This window comes from Clupea harengus, chromosome 7 (genome assembly GCF_900700415.2).
Source record: "Clupea harengus chromosome 7, Ch_v2.0.2, whole genome shotgun sequence".
NCBI classification, from domain to species: domain Eukaryota; kingdom Metazoa; phylum Chordata; class Actinopteri; order Clupeiformes; family Clupeidae; genus Clupea; species Clupea harengus.
Genome location: NC_045158.1, coordinates 11,771,380 through 11,784,618, shown reverse-complemented (window position 1 = coordinate 11,784,618; position 13,239 = coordinate 11,771,380). Strand labels below are relative to the sequence as shown.

At 42.2% G+C, this 13,239-nt stretch overlaps 1 protein-coding gene across 1 annotated transcript in view; it reads right to left on the bottom strand.

The window, feature by feature from the left end:
• The window catches only part of grid2 (glutamate receptor, ionotropic, delta 2), a 287,411-nt gene that overhangs the window by 71,572 nt on the left and 202,600 nt on the right, over positions 1-13,239 (bottom strand). Inside the window, exon 9 of the mRNA XM_012830589.3 lies at positions 5,049-5,150. Within this exon, the coding sequence (XP_012686043.2) occupies positions 5,049-5,150 (102 nt within the window). The remainder of the gene's footprint in view (positions 1-5,048; positions 5,151-13,239) is intronic.

The window sequence follows — 13,239 nt, the reverse complement described above, 5'->3', positions numbered from 1 at the left end:
ACCCTGCAGAATAATATTCTCCCCTTCCACCCTGTTTCACCTCCTACTGTTCTAAGAGTCCCAGCCTCCCATAGCATATGCCTCTCGCAGCACACTTCCCTGTACTCCACTGTCAGAGAGTGATGAAGGAAACATCCGCTGCCATTTTTATTAGTTTTTTCCCCCTTAAAGCAGTTGTTTTCTAAAATAACACCACAAACTGGAAATGGCAATTTTACACCCAGATAGATCACAGCTGAAACGGTCTCTATGGGGAAGGCAGCAAATCAATGGCTGCCTTGTGCCTGTCGCCATGCTTTAAATAACACTCCAGTGATGTTATTATCCTCAAGTCTCAGAGAGAAGCTCATCTGGCTTCTTCAGGCTGGATCATCCATGATATACTGAAAAACACGATCCCACAGCTATCACACACACACACACACACACACACACACACACGCGCGTGTGCACACACACACACACTCTCACACACACACACACACACACACAGACACACACACACACACACAATCACACATATATGCACCTATGGATACACAGTGTTGCGTGCCGCAAAAGGTGCAATGCTGATTTCAATAAGACTTATGCTTTATTACACATGCATAATGTATGAAAGAGTAAGGTCTGTGTGTGTATGTGTGTGTGTGTTTCACACATTAGCTACACACACACACGCATACAATTTCAAGGAGAGACCTCCCTATGTTTTGCCAGCCAACTCTTTGCTTTGAATATAGTATAGAGACCTTAAATTGAAAATCACTTGGGTTCATTTTCTACCCGGCTTGCCAGCGATCTCTGAAGAGTACTTTGGATGATGACAAAGAAGAAGCAGTGTCATTTGCAGACCAGCTAACCTTACAACAATGGCTGCACTTGAGGATGATTCACTAGGATGACACAATTCGGCCCAATTTATCAAAGGTTTTTGGTACTCTAATGGATACATTTGTTGAACCCTTTTGCATAATCATACTGGAGTCTCTTCTCATTTAATAGGATGGTGTGGCTGTGCTCTTCGGGCTATTGGGTTACTGGGTTTAGTCATTTCACTGTTGGAAATCTGTGTGAAATCTGCACTTTTATACGGTGATTTCTATAGTATATTATTGTATAACAGCTTTGTAGTGCATTACTGTAAATCACAAATGCATTATGGGAAATTGTCCATAAATTAAACAGTATCTTACTATAGAATTGATGCCCTGCATAGTGCATAACTGCATTAGGGAAAAATACAACCTTAATGTGAAAAGCTTGCTCTGGGAGGTTCAAGCATGTATAAAGTGCTTTAGGCAGTGTCAATTTTGAGTGGCACTATGCTGTATGAAGAAATGCATTTAATTTGTATTGAAATTGAAATGCAGGAAAGAGCAACAATTTCAATTAAGCTATTGAAGTTAATTAAATAGGGTCAAAAGTCAGAACTGATTAATGAAATAATTAATTTCCCTACTTTGCCCCTTGACCCATGTGCAAAGGTGTTAGCAGCATAGCACTCAAAAGTCTGACAATGTAAACTAATGCACACATATTAAGCTGTATGTCTGATGATGGTGCAGTACAGGTGTATTTGAATGCCACAAATGTCTTTAGGTGAGCTTATATATCTAGGCACAGTACATGAGGAGATAAAGCTGGTCAGGTGATTTCACATGCCAAAGAAGCTACATTGCTCACATTTCCATTTATGGACTTAGCAGTCTATTTCATTTAACAAAGTGAAAGTACAAGTAGCATACAGACTTTATCATTACACATCTCTCAGGAATCAGACCCATAACCTTGCTATTCAAATATTTTCTCATGAATTTGAAATACAAAACAAAAAATACGCCTTAAAATGTTAACAAACATTCCTGAAAAGAGTACAAGAAAAGCTGCAAAAAATAGTTGGATAGTATCTTTTTTAAATTCCTTGGGTGGACTTGACATCCAACTATAGAATGAAATGGCGTACTACATTAAAGTGCTTTGAAATTTACAAAAAATAAACTTCTACAATTCTATAGCTTACTTTTCCTTTTAACTGAAACATAGGCTTTCAGAAGTACATTTCCAAAATAAATATTTGTTTGTTTTAATTGATGTTCATTTTAAGGTGGTACTAAAAGAAGATGTGTGGTGTGTTTTCACCTGTGTGAGGTCCTGTAGCTCAGTTGGGAGAGGAAGACAACAACATCAAGACCATGGGATGCATACATGCTGATGAAAATGTTTGTTGTGGATAAATCTACATAAAAATCTCTGCTGGAGGTTTGTGTCATCATTCACAGTATTACCTCTTATACCGTTCCACAAGTAGTTATTTTTCACACAAAAATCCTTATAAGTAGCTATGAGCTCATACAAGAAAAAAGGACTGACTTTCCAAATGGATCATTTGACACTGAATTCCTTATTGGTCCAATTCCGCTTGAATAAGTTACATTTTCCCATAATGCAGTTGTAATTTACAGTAATTGGACGCATAACAGTACTGCATTATCACAGATCATAAAACCAATTTTGATTTTAGAGGATATCTAATCATAATAGCACGCTAACTACTAGGGATGCACGATAATATCGGCACAACATCGGTATCTGCAGATAAAAGCTTCAAAACTTAATTATCGGCATCTGCAGATATGAACATTTCTGCCGATGTACCTTGCCGATAAGGTGACGTTCGAATTATGCGCACGCGAAGCAAATGTTTTGGTTACTATGAGCGCCAACAACGTAATTCAACACGTCGGCTGTGTGGCAGTACTTCACAGTATCAGAGGATGTTGACATGCTATTTGTCAGGAAACTTTTCAGGAGATGGAAGAGGAGACGACAGCTTGGCCGTACCGTAGGTTGCATGCATAGATGCAGACCACCCGCGTGCAACGCTTTGCAACATTACCTGTCGTGCGCTAATAGAAGTTAATAAGTTGCTAGTTAGCTAGACAACACTAGCTAGTTAGCTTGCATGCTACGTGATACCAGCGAAGTTGATGATCTCATTTGACAGGATGTGAAACGTTATGTCACGAGCCCACGCTATCTGTACATGGCTTACTTTTGCATACCGGTATATGGAATTTATATAGCTAACTTGGTAATAACGTTACATAGATTAGTCTAGAAATCCTAGAAGGGATGTTATTAAACTGTAAGTCAGTTAACCAACGCTAGCTTGCCAAGTTAGCCAAGTTGCATTTCCAGAGTGTAGTTGTTCAAGTTCAAGGAGGTAGCCTACTGTTCAAGTATGAAAATTGTGAAATGAGTGAATGTCTATTTCTAAAATGATACAAATCAAGTTTTTAATGTCCCGTATCTACAGCAATACCCTATCATAATAACAGATTAATTCTAGTACAGGAGAGACTTTTCAATAATTAAAAAGCAAAGGTGTATATATCGGTATCGGCATCGGCAATCGGCCAAAATGAGCTTATAAATATCGGCATATCGGATATCGGCTAAAATTCAATATCGTGCATCCCTACTAACTACCTAAAAGGCATGCAAAAACCTTGCAAACACCACCAACAGCCGTTGACACTGATAGAAGCTTGCCAACACACTAACTGGTGTAATTTGGCAGTATAGATGGCAATGTCATGCTGTGAAAGCTTTTCTTCCAGTTTTGCAAGGTGTTCCAGCTCCGGGAAACACAGAACTACAAAGTGCATACCCTGGATGGCTAGTGGGAAAGACACAGGTGTTTATCTGTCCTTCACATGATCATATGCTATAAAAATTAATTTGAGGATGGTGCCAAAACTAGTTGCCTATAAAACCATATCTCAAAAAGTGTCAAATTGTTGCATAGTGTTACTTTAACTGAAAAATACAAATTTGATGGCTGTGGTAATTTTTAAAGTTCATCAGCAAATGTGAAATCACCAAAAGAGTCAGCTATCTCGATGAATGGCTAGTATGGCTGACTGTCAATGCTTGTGATGGCTAAAGGACTCATGTGGATAAAACATAACACACTAAAGATGTGTGCAGCAAAGAGAGAAGAATTCAAAAAAGAGACTAGAAAACAGCAATCATTGCAATTCCTATATTCTTTCCTAGCTGCAACACACTTTTCACAGCTGGCTCTAATTAGCAGCCAGTTCTCCATAAACAGCATCATTTAAATGAAGGAGGAGAAGCCCTCTGCTGTTCTGCTGTTCCTTCTGTTGTTGCTGTAGTGTTTACACATATTACAGGTGGGGGACAACATCACCCTGCCCTTCCGATACAGCGCAGCGGAGTTCCCCTCAAAACCGCCTCTTAGCCCCCCAACACTGTCCCTGCGGGGGCGAAGAGCACTCCTGACAAACTCAAAGTTCAGTCTGACAGGCCCACGAACATCAGAGTGGGAAAGAGTAAAGGGGCAGAAACAGAGAGTGAGAGAGGGAGGAGAGAATGGGGAAGAGAGAGAGAAAGTGGAAAAAAGAGAGGGAGAGACACACAGAAGGAGCCGCAAAGTGGTAGCATCATCTCTTTCTTCTAGCGCCGACTTCAAAGGGAAGGATATGAAGAATTTAAAGCGCTGAATCTTTAAAGAACTCCAGGGACTCACTCAAATCTGTGCTGGAGGCGAGATAGCTGAACTCAAATCTCAATATAGCGCCGCTCCTTGGGTTTCAATTCATTCCCCCTCCAAATGGCTCGTAATGAGCTGATAGGCCGCCTGGATCATTCCAGTGGCCACTTTCTCCCCTGTGCCAATCAGAGGGGAAAAGAAAGGAAAGGGATTTGGGGATGCTGAGCACCAGGGCGCTAATTGGGATGCCATTCCCAGAATGCCTTGGTAGTTTTGAGAGGAGGATGGCAAACCCAGAGCTGGCGTTGAAGTGAGGATTTTCAGGTTCAGCAAATAGAAATCATCCCCAGCATGGCACCTTGGTTTGCTAATTAGTATCGGAGTCAGGGATCAGAATCAGGAAGTAGACTTGTAGAGCGAGAGGAAACCGGCTGGCTTGGCAGGTGCGGCGCAGTGTGGCGTTCTCTCGGAAATGAGGAATAAACCGGAATAAACTTTTCCAGTGGGGAGGAAGGAAGAGATAGAGTCTTACCAGCACAATTACCACTCGCAGGACCACGCCCCTCATGTTGTTCTCAAGTTTCCTGTCTGTCAGGGTCCCGTTCAGGCCGTGCACAGGGTCCCAGGTGGCCAGCTGAAACACACAGAGACACAAGTAGAAAATTAGCTCACAGGGAGGAGACCAAATCAAAGACCCAGTCAGAGGTCAAATCTTACCAAACCTGCCGTGACAAAACAAATAATGCAACTATACACCCCAGAGATGTCCATCCATACAAGATATGAAAAGCACAGCCAGACATTTAAAGCATTTAAAATGCTTTCTGTCTGAAAATGGCGTCAGTAATTACAATTATTACAGTAGTTACAAAGTAAGAGTTAGGTCTGACTGCATACAATTCTGAGAAATGGCTTTTTACTTTTTTCTTCCTTATCCTTTTGTCATATCCCTTTCGTGAGCAGTGAGATCTGTTGCATTATTTGGTTATGGGACCGTGTGCGTCAGATGTTTGCCTCTGGCTAGGTCTGCTGAGCAGCAGCGTGCAGCTATCAGTCTCTCATTTCTGCCAGTCGGTGCGGCGCCCGGGGGTGTGGAGAGGGTGCTCCCGATGTCCCGAACTCAATTGCATCAGGGCTGTATGAGAAATGCAGCGCATTGCCACATGCTCAATGAGTTGGAACATCTTCACTACTAGGGCCCCTTTTTCTCGCCGAGCTCCACGGGTCTGTGTCAACCCCCCCGAATACCCTGCCAAACAAACGGCTCTGCCTTTAAAATTCTCTTTCTTTCATTCTCACTCTCCCGCTCTCTCCATCATTTACTAGCTCAATCACAAAGCTGTTCAGTTTCATTCAGTGGCGGCTCGTGGAGAGTTTTTGACTGACTAAATCACTTAAGGTAAATTTGAAGACCCATTGAAGGTACCATTTCAACCTATTTATTATACTGTAGTAAATGTGTTATTACTATGTAATAAAGGTACATATTTGTGCATATATGAATTATCCTACGGAGTTTCTTCAGTGACACCACAACTGCTGCTTAGTATTCTGTGTCTTGTCTAGTTTTCCATGTTTATCATTTGAATAATCAAATGTAACATGATCTCAAAAGGATCAAAATTAATATTTATGATAATGCCACAAGGAGCACAAGGGGTTGTGTCAAACTCATAACAAGATATGAAATAAATACATTGCCGATGCATGGCTTGTATACACAGCCACATGGTTGCATAAGCAGAGACGGACATTATGTTAAAACAAATGTTGTCACATTAAAATGCATGACAAAAGGAAAGAAAAACAAGTCTTGAATAAAAAGAAAGTGTGCTTCCCTCCATACACAACTATCCCTGCATTGTGCCACCGGTCTCGGTGCCCACCTCAGGTGGAAATTAAGAGCTCATTATGCAGTGATGTGTTTATCATGCAGGAAGTCTGAAGCGCACATAGTTTTCCATCAGGTACCACTGCAACAGAGATGCAAACTTTAGATCCCCAGATTCCTTGCTATTTGAAATTTACACACACACACACACACACACACACACACACACACACACACACACACACACACACACACACCAGGGTTTCCATTAGCCTCTCCCAGTTTAAAAAAAAAGATAACTTCAAAACTCGTAAGAATGTCCAGTCAAAATGTCCGTAATAATGTAATGCTAATAATGTAATGCTAATTTAGGCTATCCCTAACAGGACATTTGTGTATTGACAGCTTACAGTCTTAACAGCTAACAGTACTTTTATTACCAAAAGGGTGTGACTTCTCTTGAAGTAACAACTGAATCAGCAGCCGTACCTCTCATTGCCATGCGCACCTTTGTTTATTTAGCCATGTGCTTCTGTTGTTCCTTGTGTCTCTGTCTCTGCACAATTACTGTCTGCCTTACTGTGTTCATTTGCCCCTCATTGTATTAAACCGATGATGTTTCCCCTGTTTGGGGCTCCCTGTGTATTTAAACCCTTGGTTTCCTTCGTTCTATGTCAGTCGGTGTTTGTGTCTTCACGCTGTTTCACTGCACTCTGTATCCTATTCTTGTTGGAATCCTGTGTTGTAAGGTAAGACTTCTCGATGAAAAACTGTGTTTTGGTGTTGAGCGTTTGGGTCCAGCACTATAGTAAACATTACAATCGACTACTTGATGCCATGTAGACCTAGCCTCTTTTTTTTAAACAGGCTACATATGTTACAGGTTATAGAAGTTTTGTAATAGCCTACATTTTAGAGGCTAATATTGAGGTTTTTCTCAATTGTTACTGTTCGTTTTGCTTAATTGTTACTGATCAGTAAATAATAATCAAACTGATTTTGAGTCAGTCTTTCATCAACCTAGGTGTACATTATATTTATATGTTATATTGTAACATATGATGTTAAACTATTAAAAGGTATCCGATAAGTTTCAAAGTTGTCTGGACGCCGCACCTAGCAGAAACCCTGATACACACACACACATGCACACACACATAGGCTTACTCATACACAAATGCGCACGCACTTAAAAACACATCTGTCTCTCTATCTCGCTCATACACAAACACATGCTCAGTTTCAATGACTGATTCACCTCATGTACACAGACATGAGGAGAATCTGAGAGACAGAAGTATAAACAAAATGGTTCTCCTGCTTATTTGACCTTCAAATCTCCTCCTAATGAACACTTTACTTCCCCCCCCCCCCCCCCCCCCCCCCCCCAGACGCTTTCTCTGGACAGCCTCAAGAACTTGCTGAATAAGTAGACACTGGTGCAAAGTTCAGGACAAGAAAAGAGAGAAATAGAAGAAGAAGAAGAAGAAGAAGAAGAAGGAGTCAGAGGAAGGGAGACCTTTAGCTAATGCCCATGAGTCATTTGGCTCCATATACTCGCTGAAAGCCAGTCCAGTTTGGCTGTAGCAGACGAGCTGGCCCACAGCGTACCGACTGGCAGGAACCCAGACTCCCCGCTTACTCCATCACACGCCACTAACACTGCTTAAATAACACGTCCTAATACCGCGACTCCACCCAGACAGGAAAACATTTAAAGCTGCTGCTCACTCTTGTCTTTTCAAAATTACAACTGGAGTGGACCATTAAGTCAGATACAATAGAAGTAGTGAATGAATGGGACGATATGGTAAGCCTGCCGCGTGATGGTCTATAAGCTGTTATCACAGAGGGCTATATGTACGGTAGTCGCTTAAATTCCATTAGAAAAGCTAATTTCTCACAGGCGGCTCAAGATCACCTTCAGCGCCTCACCATAGAGCCAAAGAGTGGACCTTGCCATTGTCACACTCAAATCAATTCTAACCACTTCAAATTTGTGAGAGGTTCTCTCACTGCATGTGTGTGTATGTGTCTGCAAGAACATACAGTATGTGTGAATGTGAACATGCATTTGTGTGTTTGTGTGAATGTGTGAATGTGTGAGTGTGTGTGTGTGTGTGTGTGTGTGTGTGTGTGTGTGTGTGTGTGTGTGTGTGTGTGTGTGTATGTAATGATGTATGCACAAGGACATGCACTATGTTTGAGGATCCGTGTGTGTGTGTGTGTGTGTCTGTGTGTGTGTGAGCATGGGAGTTTGTTTGCCTGTGTGTGTCTTCATGGTATTTCCCTTCTGGCTCAACGTGACTGTGCCCTTTAATCTTGTTGACCACTGTGTTGTATTATTAATCAGCCCTGAGATTCTGCTGCCGAGTCACATTTGAAAGGCCTTCACAGGTCGACTTTCAAAGAGCATGTCATTCTCACAACTGTCCTACTGTGTCTTGGGATAGTGTTCATTCTAACATATATCTAATATTCATAGCAGAAAGGAGGAGGACTCTTACTGAAAGTCCATCAAGCCCTGTAATACCTTATTATATTTTTACCATGTAATACCCATTTATTTTCTATGTGTTCAAGTAGTCCTGTTCAAGTTTGACATTTCAATAATTTCACTGTGCGCTATTACAATTGCAGACATATGAACAGTCACTCTTTCATCAATATGTGTATTAGTCTGTGCCATTGTCATTACAAGCCAGCATTAGCTCCCATCACGAACCCCTCTATCACATACTAGCCAATGTCATTACTGAAGCGGTCAACAACCCCTGCAGATTTGCTCAATACCAATCAGTGTGTTGCTTGGACTAGACAACAAAGTTACAACTAATGTGGCGCGCACACACACACACAGCCTCTCCTGAAGACTGTCATTAGTAATTTTCGTGGCTCACAACACAACCAAGGTTTTGTCTTTATCAGCACGGGCTAGCAAAGCAATATCAGTGCAATCGGACGGAGGCCTTTCGGTGTAGGAGACTGATTAGTGAGATTCATTAAGTCTGAAGTTTACAACACTCTGGCTATGCTAAGTGCTTGTGCGCGTGAGAAGAAAACAACCTGGAGCTTGTCTTGTCGATAAAACATTATCCCCGAGGTCATCTGCACAGATATGAGGAGTAGGCCAATAAGGCTGCGGCAGCCTGAATAAACACATCTCCCAATCCCCCCTTCCCTGCCTTCTGCCCTCCCCTTGGACACCTTGACATGCCCCGACAAAAAGGCTAAGCAAATGTGGCTGCACTCACCCAAGTGGGATTTTCATTAATGTGCTTGTATAGGCCAAACCGAGAAGTGAAAGCTGGGGGACAGTGAGGAATAAAAGGAAGGAAGGATGAAAGAAGTATGGAAGACAGGAATAAATAAAGAAAATAAGAAATGAATGAAAGAAAGAAAGAAATAGATGTTGTTACATCCTGTGACAGTTTGGTAACCCTGCACTGTTTTCTGTTTGGTGTTGCACTCGTGTTATTTTCACCACTCAGCAGAGAGCTGCTTTTCCTTTGTCTTTATTCTGGCTGTCACTGTTTCTTGCCTACTTTTCAGTTGACAGACCAAACATCAGTATGCCTTAGTGTTGCGATAGCGCCTTTGATATTCTGAGAGTTGAGCTGTAGAGTCACAGTTTCTATTTTGTTCACATAAAGATATATCTAATTTGATACTATCAACCTACTTTACAAATAGTTCCTTTACCTTCTAGTTTTGAACTGACCTTTTAACTCTTTTATCTTTGTTTATTGATAGCGCAGCCAGGTACGGTTTAATGCGCTTCTTCTTTTCAAGTTATGTTTGCTTGTTGTTTTGAGCCTTAGGTCACCCCGAAGTACACATGGGGACACTCTGGCCTTCACAAATAGGGATTGTTATTATATAAATTGGACCAAAATCGTGATGTCTCCACTTGAGTGTGCAGTTCCTTCTTTTGGAGAAGAACTCATACGATAAGCAAGCAACACTGCATGTTGCATAGAGAACTCTATTCAAAATAAGTCTTGCTGGAAACCTTTCCAATTGCACAATGCTGACGTCCACTAACATGTAAGGTGAACTCCTCACTCCCTCTCCCAAACCCCGGCTACTGAAATCCAAGGCGCAACCCAGGAGAAGCAAAGAGGCAAAGAGATGGAGAGGGAAAGGGGGAGAGAGAGAGAAGCATATCCTTATCTTCAGAGGGACAGATAAGGGCTCATTTCCCCCTACGGATAAAATGATCGACTGTCTGGGCATTCGGGCTAGTGCAGCAGGCAGGAGAAAGGCACTATTAGCATCCCATAATGCTCCTGTGAGCACTGAACGTCCCTTTTGTTCGCTGTATCGCCATCTCCTCTTGACATTTTCACATTTTCGTGAGAAGGGGCGGCTTGCCTTTAATCAGAGGCAGTCCTTCACGCATTGTGCAGCGTTAACACCAGACGTGCCCAGGCTCCAGGCTTACGTGAGAGGGGGAGAAGTGCCTGGGATGAGTGGGGTGGAGGTGGTGGTGGGGGTGTCGGGGGTTCTGTGGTGCCAAGCTGAGGCAGGAGGAGCTGAATCAAACCCTGGTGCAGGGAAATGGAGAGGGATTGGGGCTGGAAAATGGCTCCAGCCAGCTATTATATTGATTAGCTGCCTGCCTCCTTTTCTCTTCTGGCATGCTGAACTACCACACACAACCAAGGACACCAACATACACACACACACACACACACACACACACACACACACACACACACACACACTTGTACACTAACACACACACACACTTTTACACTAACACACACACACACACACACACACACACACACACACACACACACACACACACACACACACACACACACACACACTCACACACAAGGATATATTTATACAAACAATAAAATGTATAGATTTACCTACACATACATGCACACATTTGAACACACCTTCATGGCCTGACAAAGAGTGACAGTGAACACCCAAAACCCTGTATATATATCATGACAATGTTATGCAGAACACAGAACACAGAACACAGACCCTGACTTTAACTGTGAATCACACATAAGTAATGTCACTAAAAATGCTTTTTGCCACCTTAGAAATATTGCTAAACTTCAACCCTTTCTTTCCCAGGCAGATACTGAGAGAATTATGCATGTGTTTATCACTAGCAGGCTAGATTACCACAATGCTGATTTTTTTCCTGGTCTACCTGAGAAAGCTATAAATAAACTACAAATCATTCAAATTGCAGCAGCACTTGTACTAGAACACTCAGATCCTCTGAAAATGTCCTTTTAGTTGAGGACAATGAAATATAGGGAGGCAGTATTTAGTGTCTGTGGTCCTCGCCTTTGGAACCGCCTACCACAGGAGCTGAGGGAGTCACGATCTGTTACCACTTTTAAAATAAATCATAAGACATACCTTTTTAGTTTAGCATCCTCATAATCCTATTTTATAAAAATTTTGTATTGATTTCATTGATTTATCTCTCACTCTCTCTCTCTCTCTCTCTCTCTATATATATATATATATATATATATAATCTTGCACAAAAGACGCTGATTGATAATAAATTCTATCAGTACATTCTAATAAATAATGGAATCCTCCAACTCCGAGTGTAGTACAGCAATCAGTGGTCTCTGGTGTTCTGTTATGCAGGTGCAAACACCATGTTTGTTTGCTGCCACACACAGTTGCTCTGTTCAAAGACTTCAAGTGGCTTTTCCGAAAGACGCTTGACTCCATTATGTTTTCATGAAGTAGAATTCAAGAGAACGAGCGAGTGAGAGAGAGATAGAGAGAGAGAGAGAGAGACCGAGACGAAGAGAGAGAATTATTCCTGACTTGTTCCCCACAACATAAACCCTGCAACGCTACACAGTAAAGAACGGTGAATACGAACAAGGACGGTTTAGAGTTTCAGTTGTGGCATCAGTGGTATTGTGTTTGAAACAGGGGTTGTGGCTTTGCATCGATAGTGTCTGTGTTCTGTAAACACTGAGCCGCAAGTCGATGCAATGTAGTGGTCGAAATCGACAGGAGTGACACGCTGACAAAGCAGAACCGTGCCTTCCAGGCGGAGGCTGAGGCCTGAGGCTGAGGCCTGAAGGTGTGGGCTTGCAGACACACACGAGGGAGGACAGAGAAAAAGGAGCTAATTACCACCGAAACTAATACATGTCTACATTTGCTTTTGATCCAGGTTGTCCAGAAGCATCCAGGTGAACACGTGTCATGGCATTTGAATGCAATGCTGGCATAGGCGGCGGGCTGGTTGGCTGATCAAATAAAAATTAAACTATGTGCAAGTGCAGCCGATTCACCCCAGCCTTTTCTCCCTGCCCTTTTTTTCTCAGTGCTATGACATCAAAAGATCCTTGGAAACACGGTGTTTGAAGAACTCTTTACGACTACTGAACTCAATTCTCTCTCAGCACTGGCCTGGAGCACAGGAATTTCAACATCAAGCGGCAGCCGTGCTTAACTAAGAAGAGGAAGAAAAAAAAAAGATTTGCAATAAATTAGGCGACCACACACACACACACACAAATGCCTGCCAGTTGGATTGCAGAAGAATCCCAGAGATCAAATACTGCACGTCTCAGGTCTCGGTTTCTTTTTATAGTGGCCTAAAACAAATGGAGCATGCAAAACGAGCACGTCTGTGACAGTGACAGGGTGTGATTACACAGCTGTGGTAGACATACGCCTGCACAGGGCCATTCCAGAGCAACAGAGAGAGAGAGAGAAAAAGAAAGAAAGAGAGAAAGAAGGAAAGAGTGCAGCAGCGGCACCTGACTTATCAGACCACTGAGCCCCCCCTTGCACCATGCAGTAATCACCCTGGCTTTGAAACAATATTCACTGATTAAATACAAACTGAGCCACTACCTGAGAAATTACAGATCTGAGA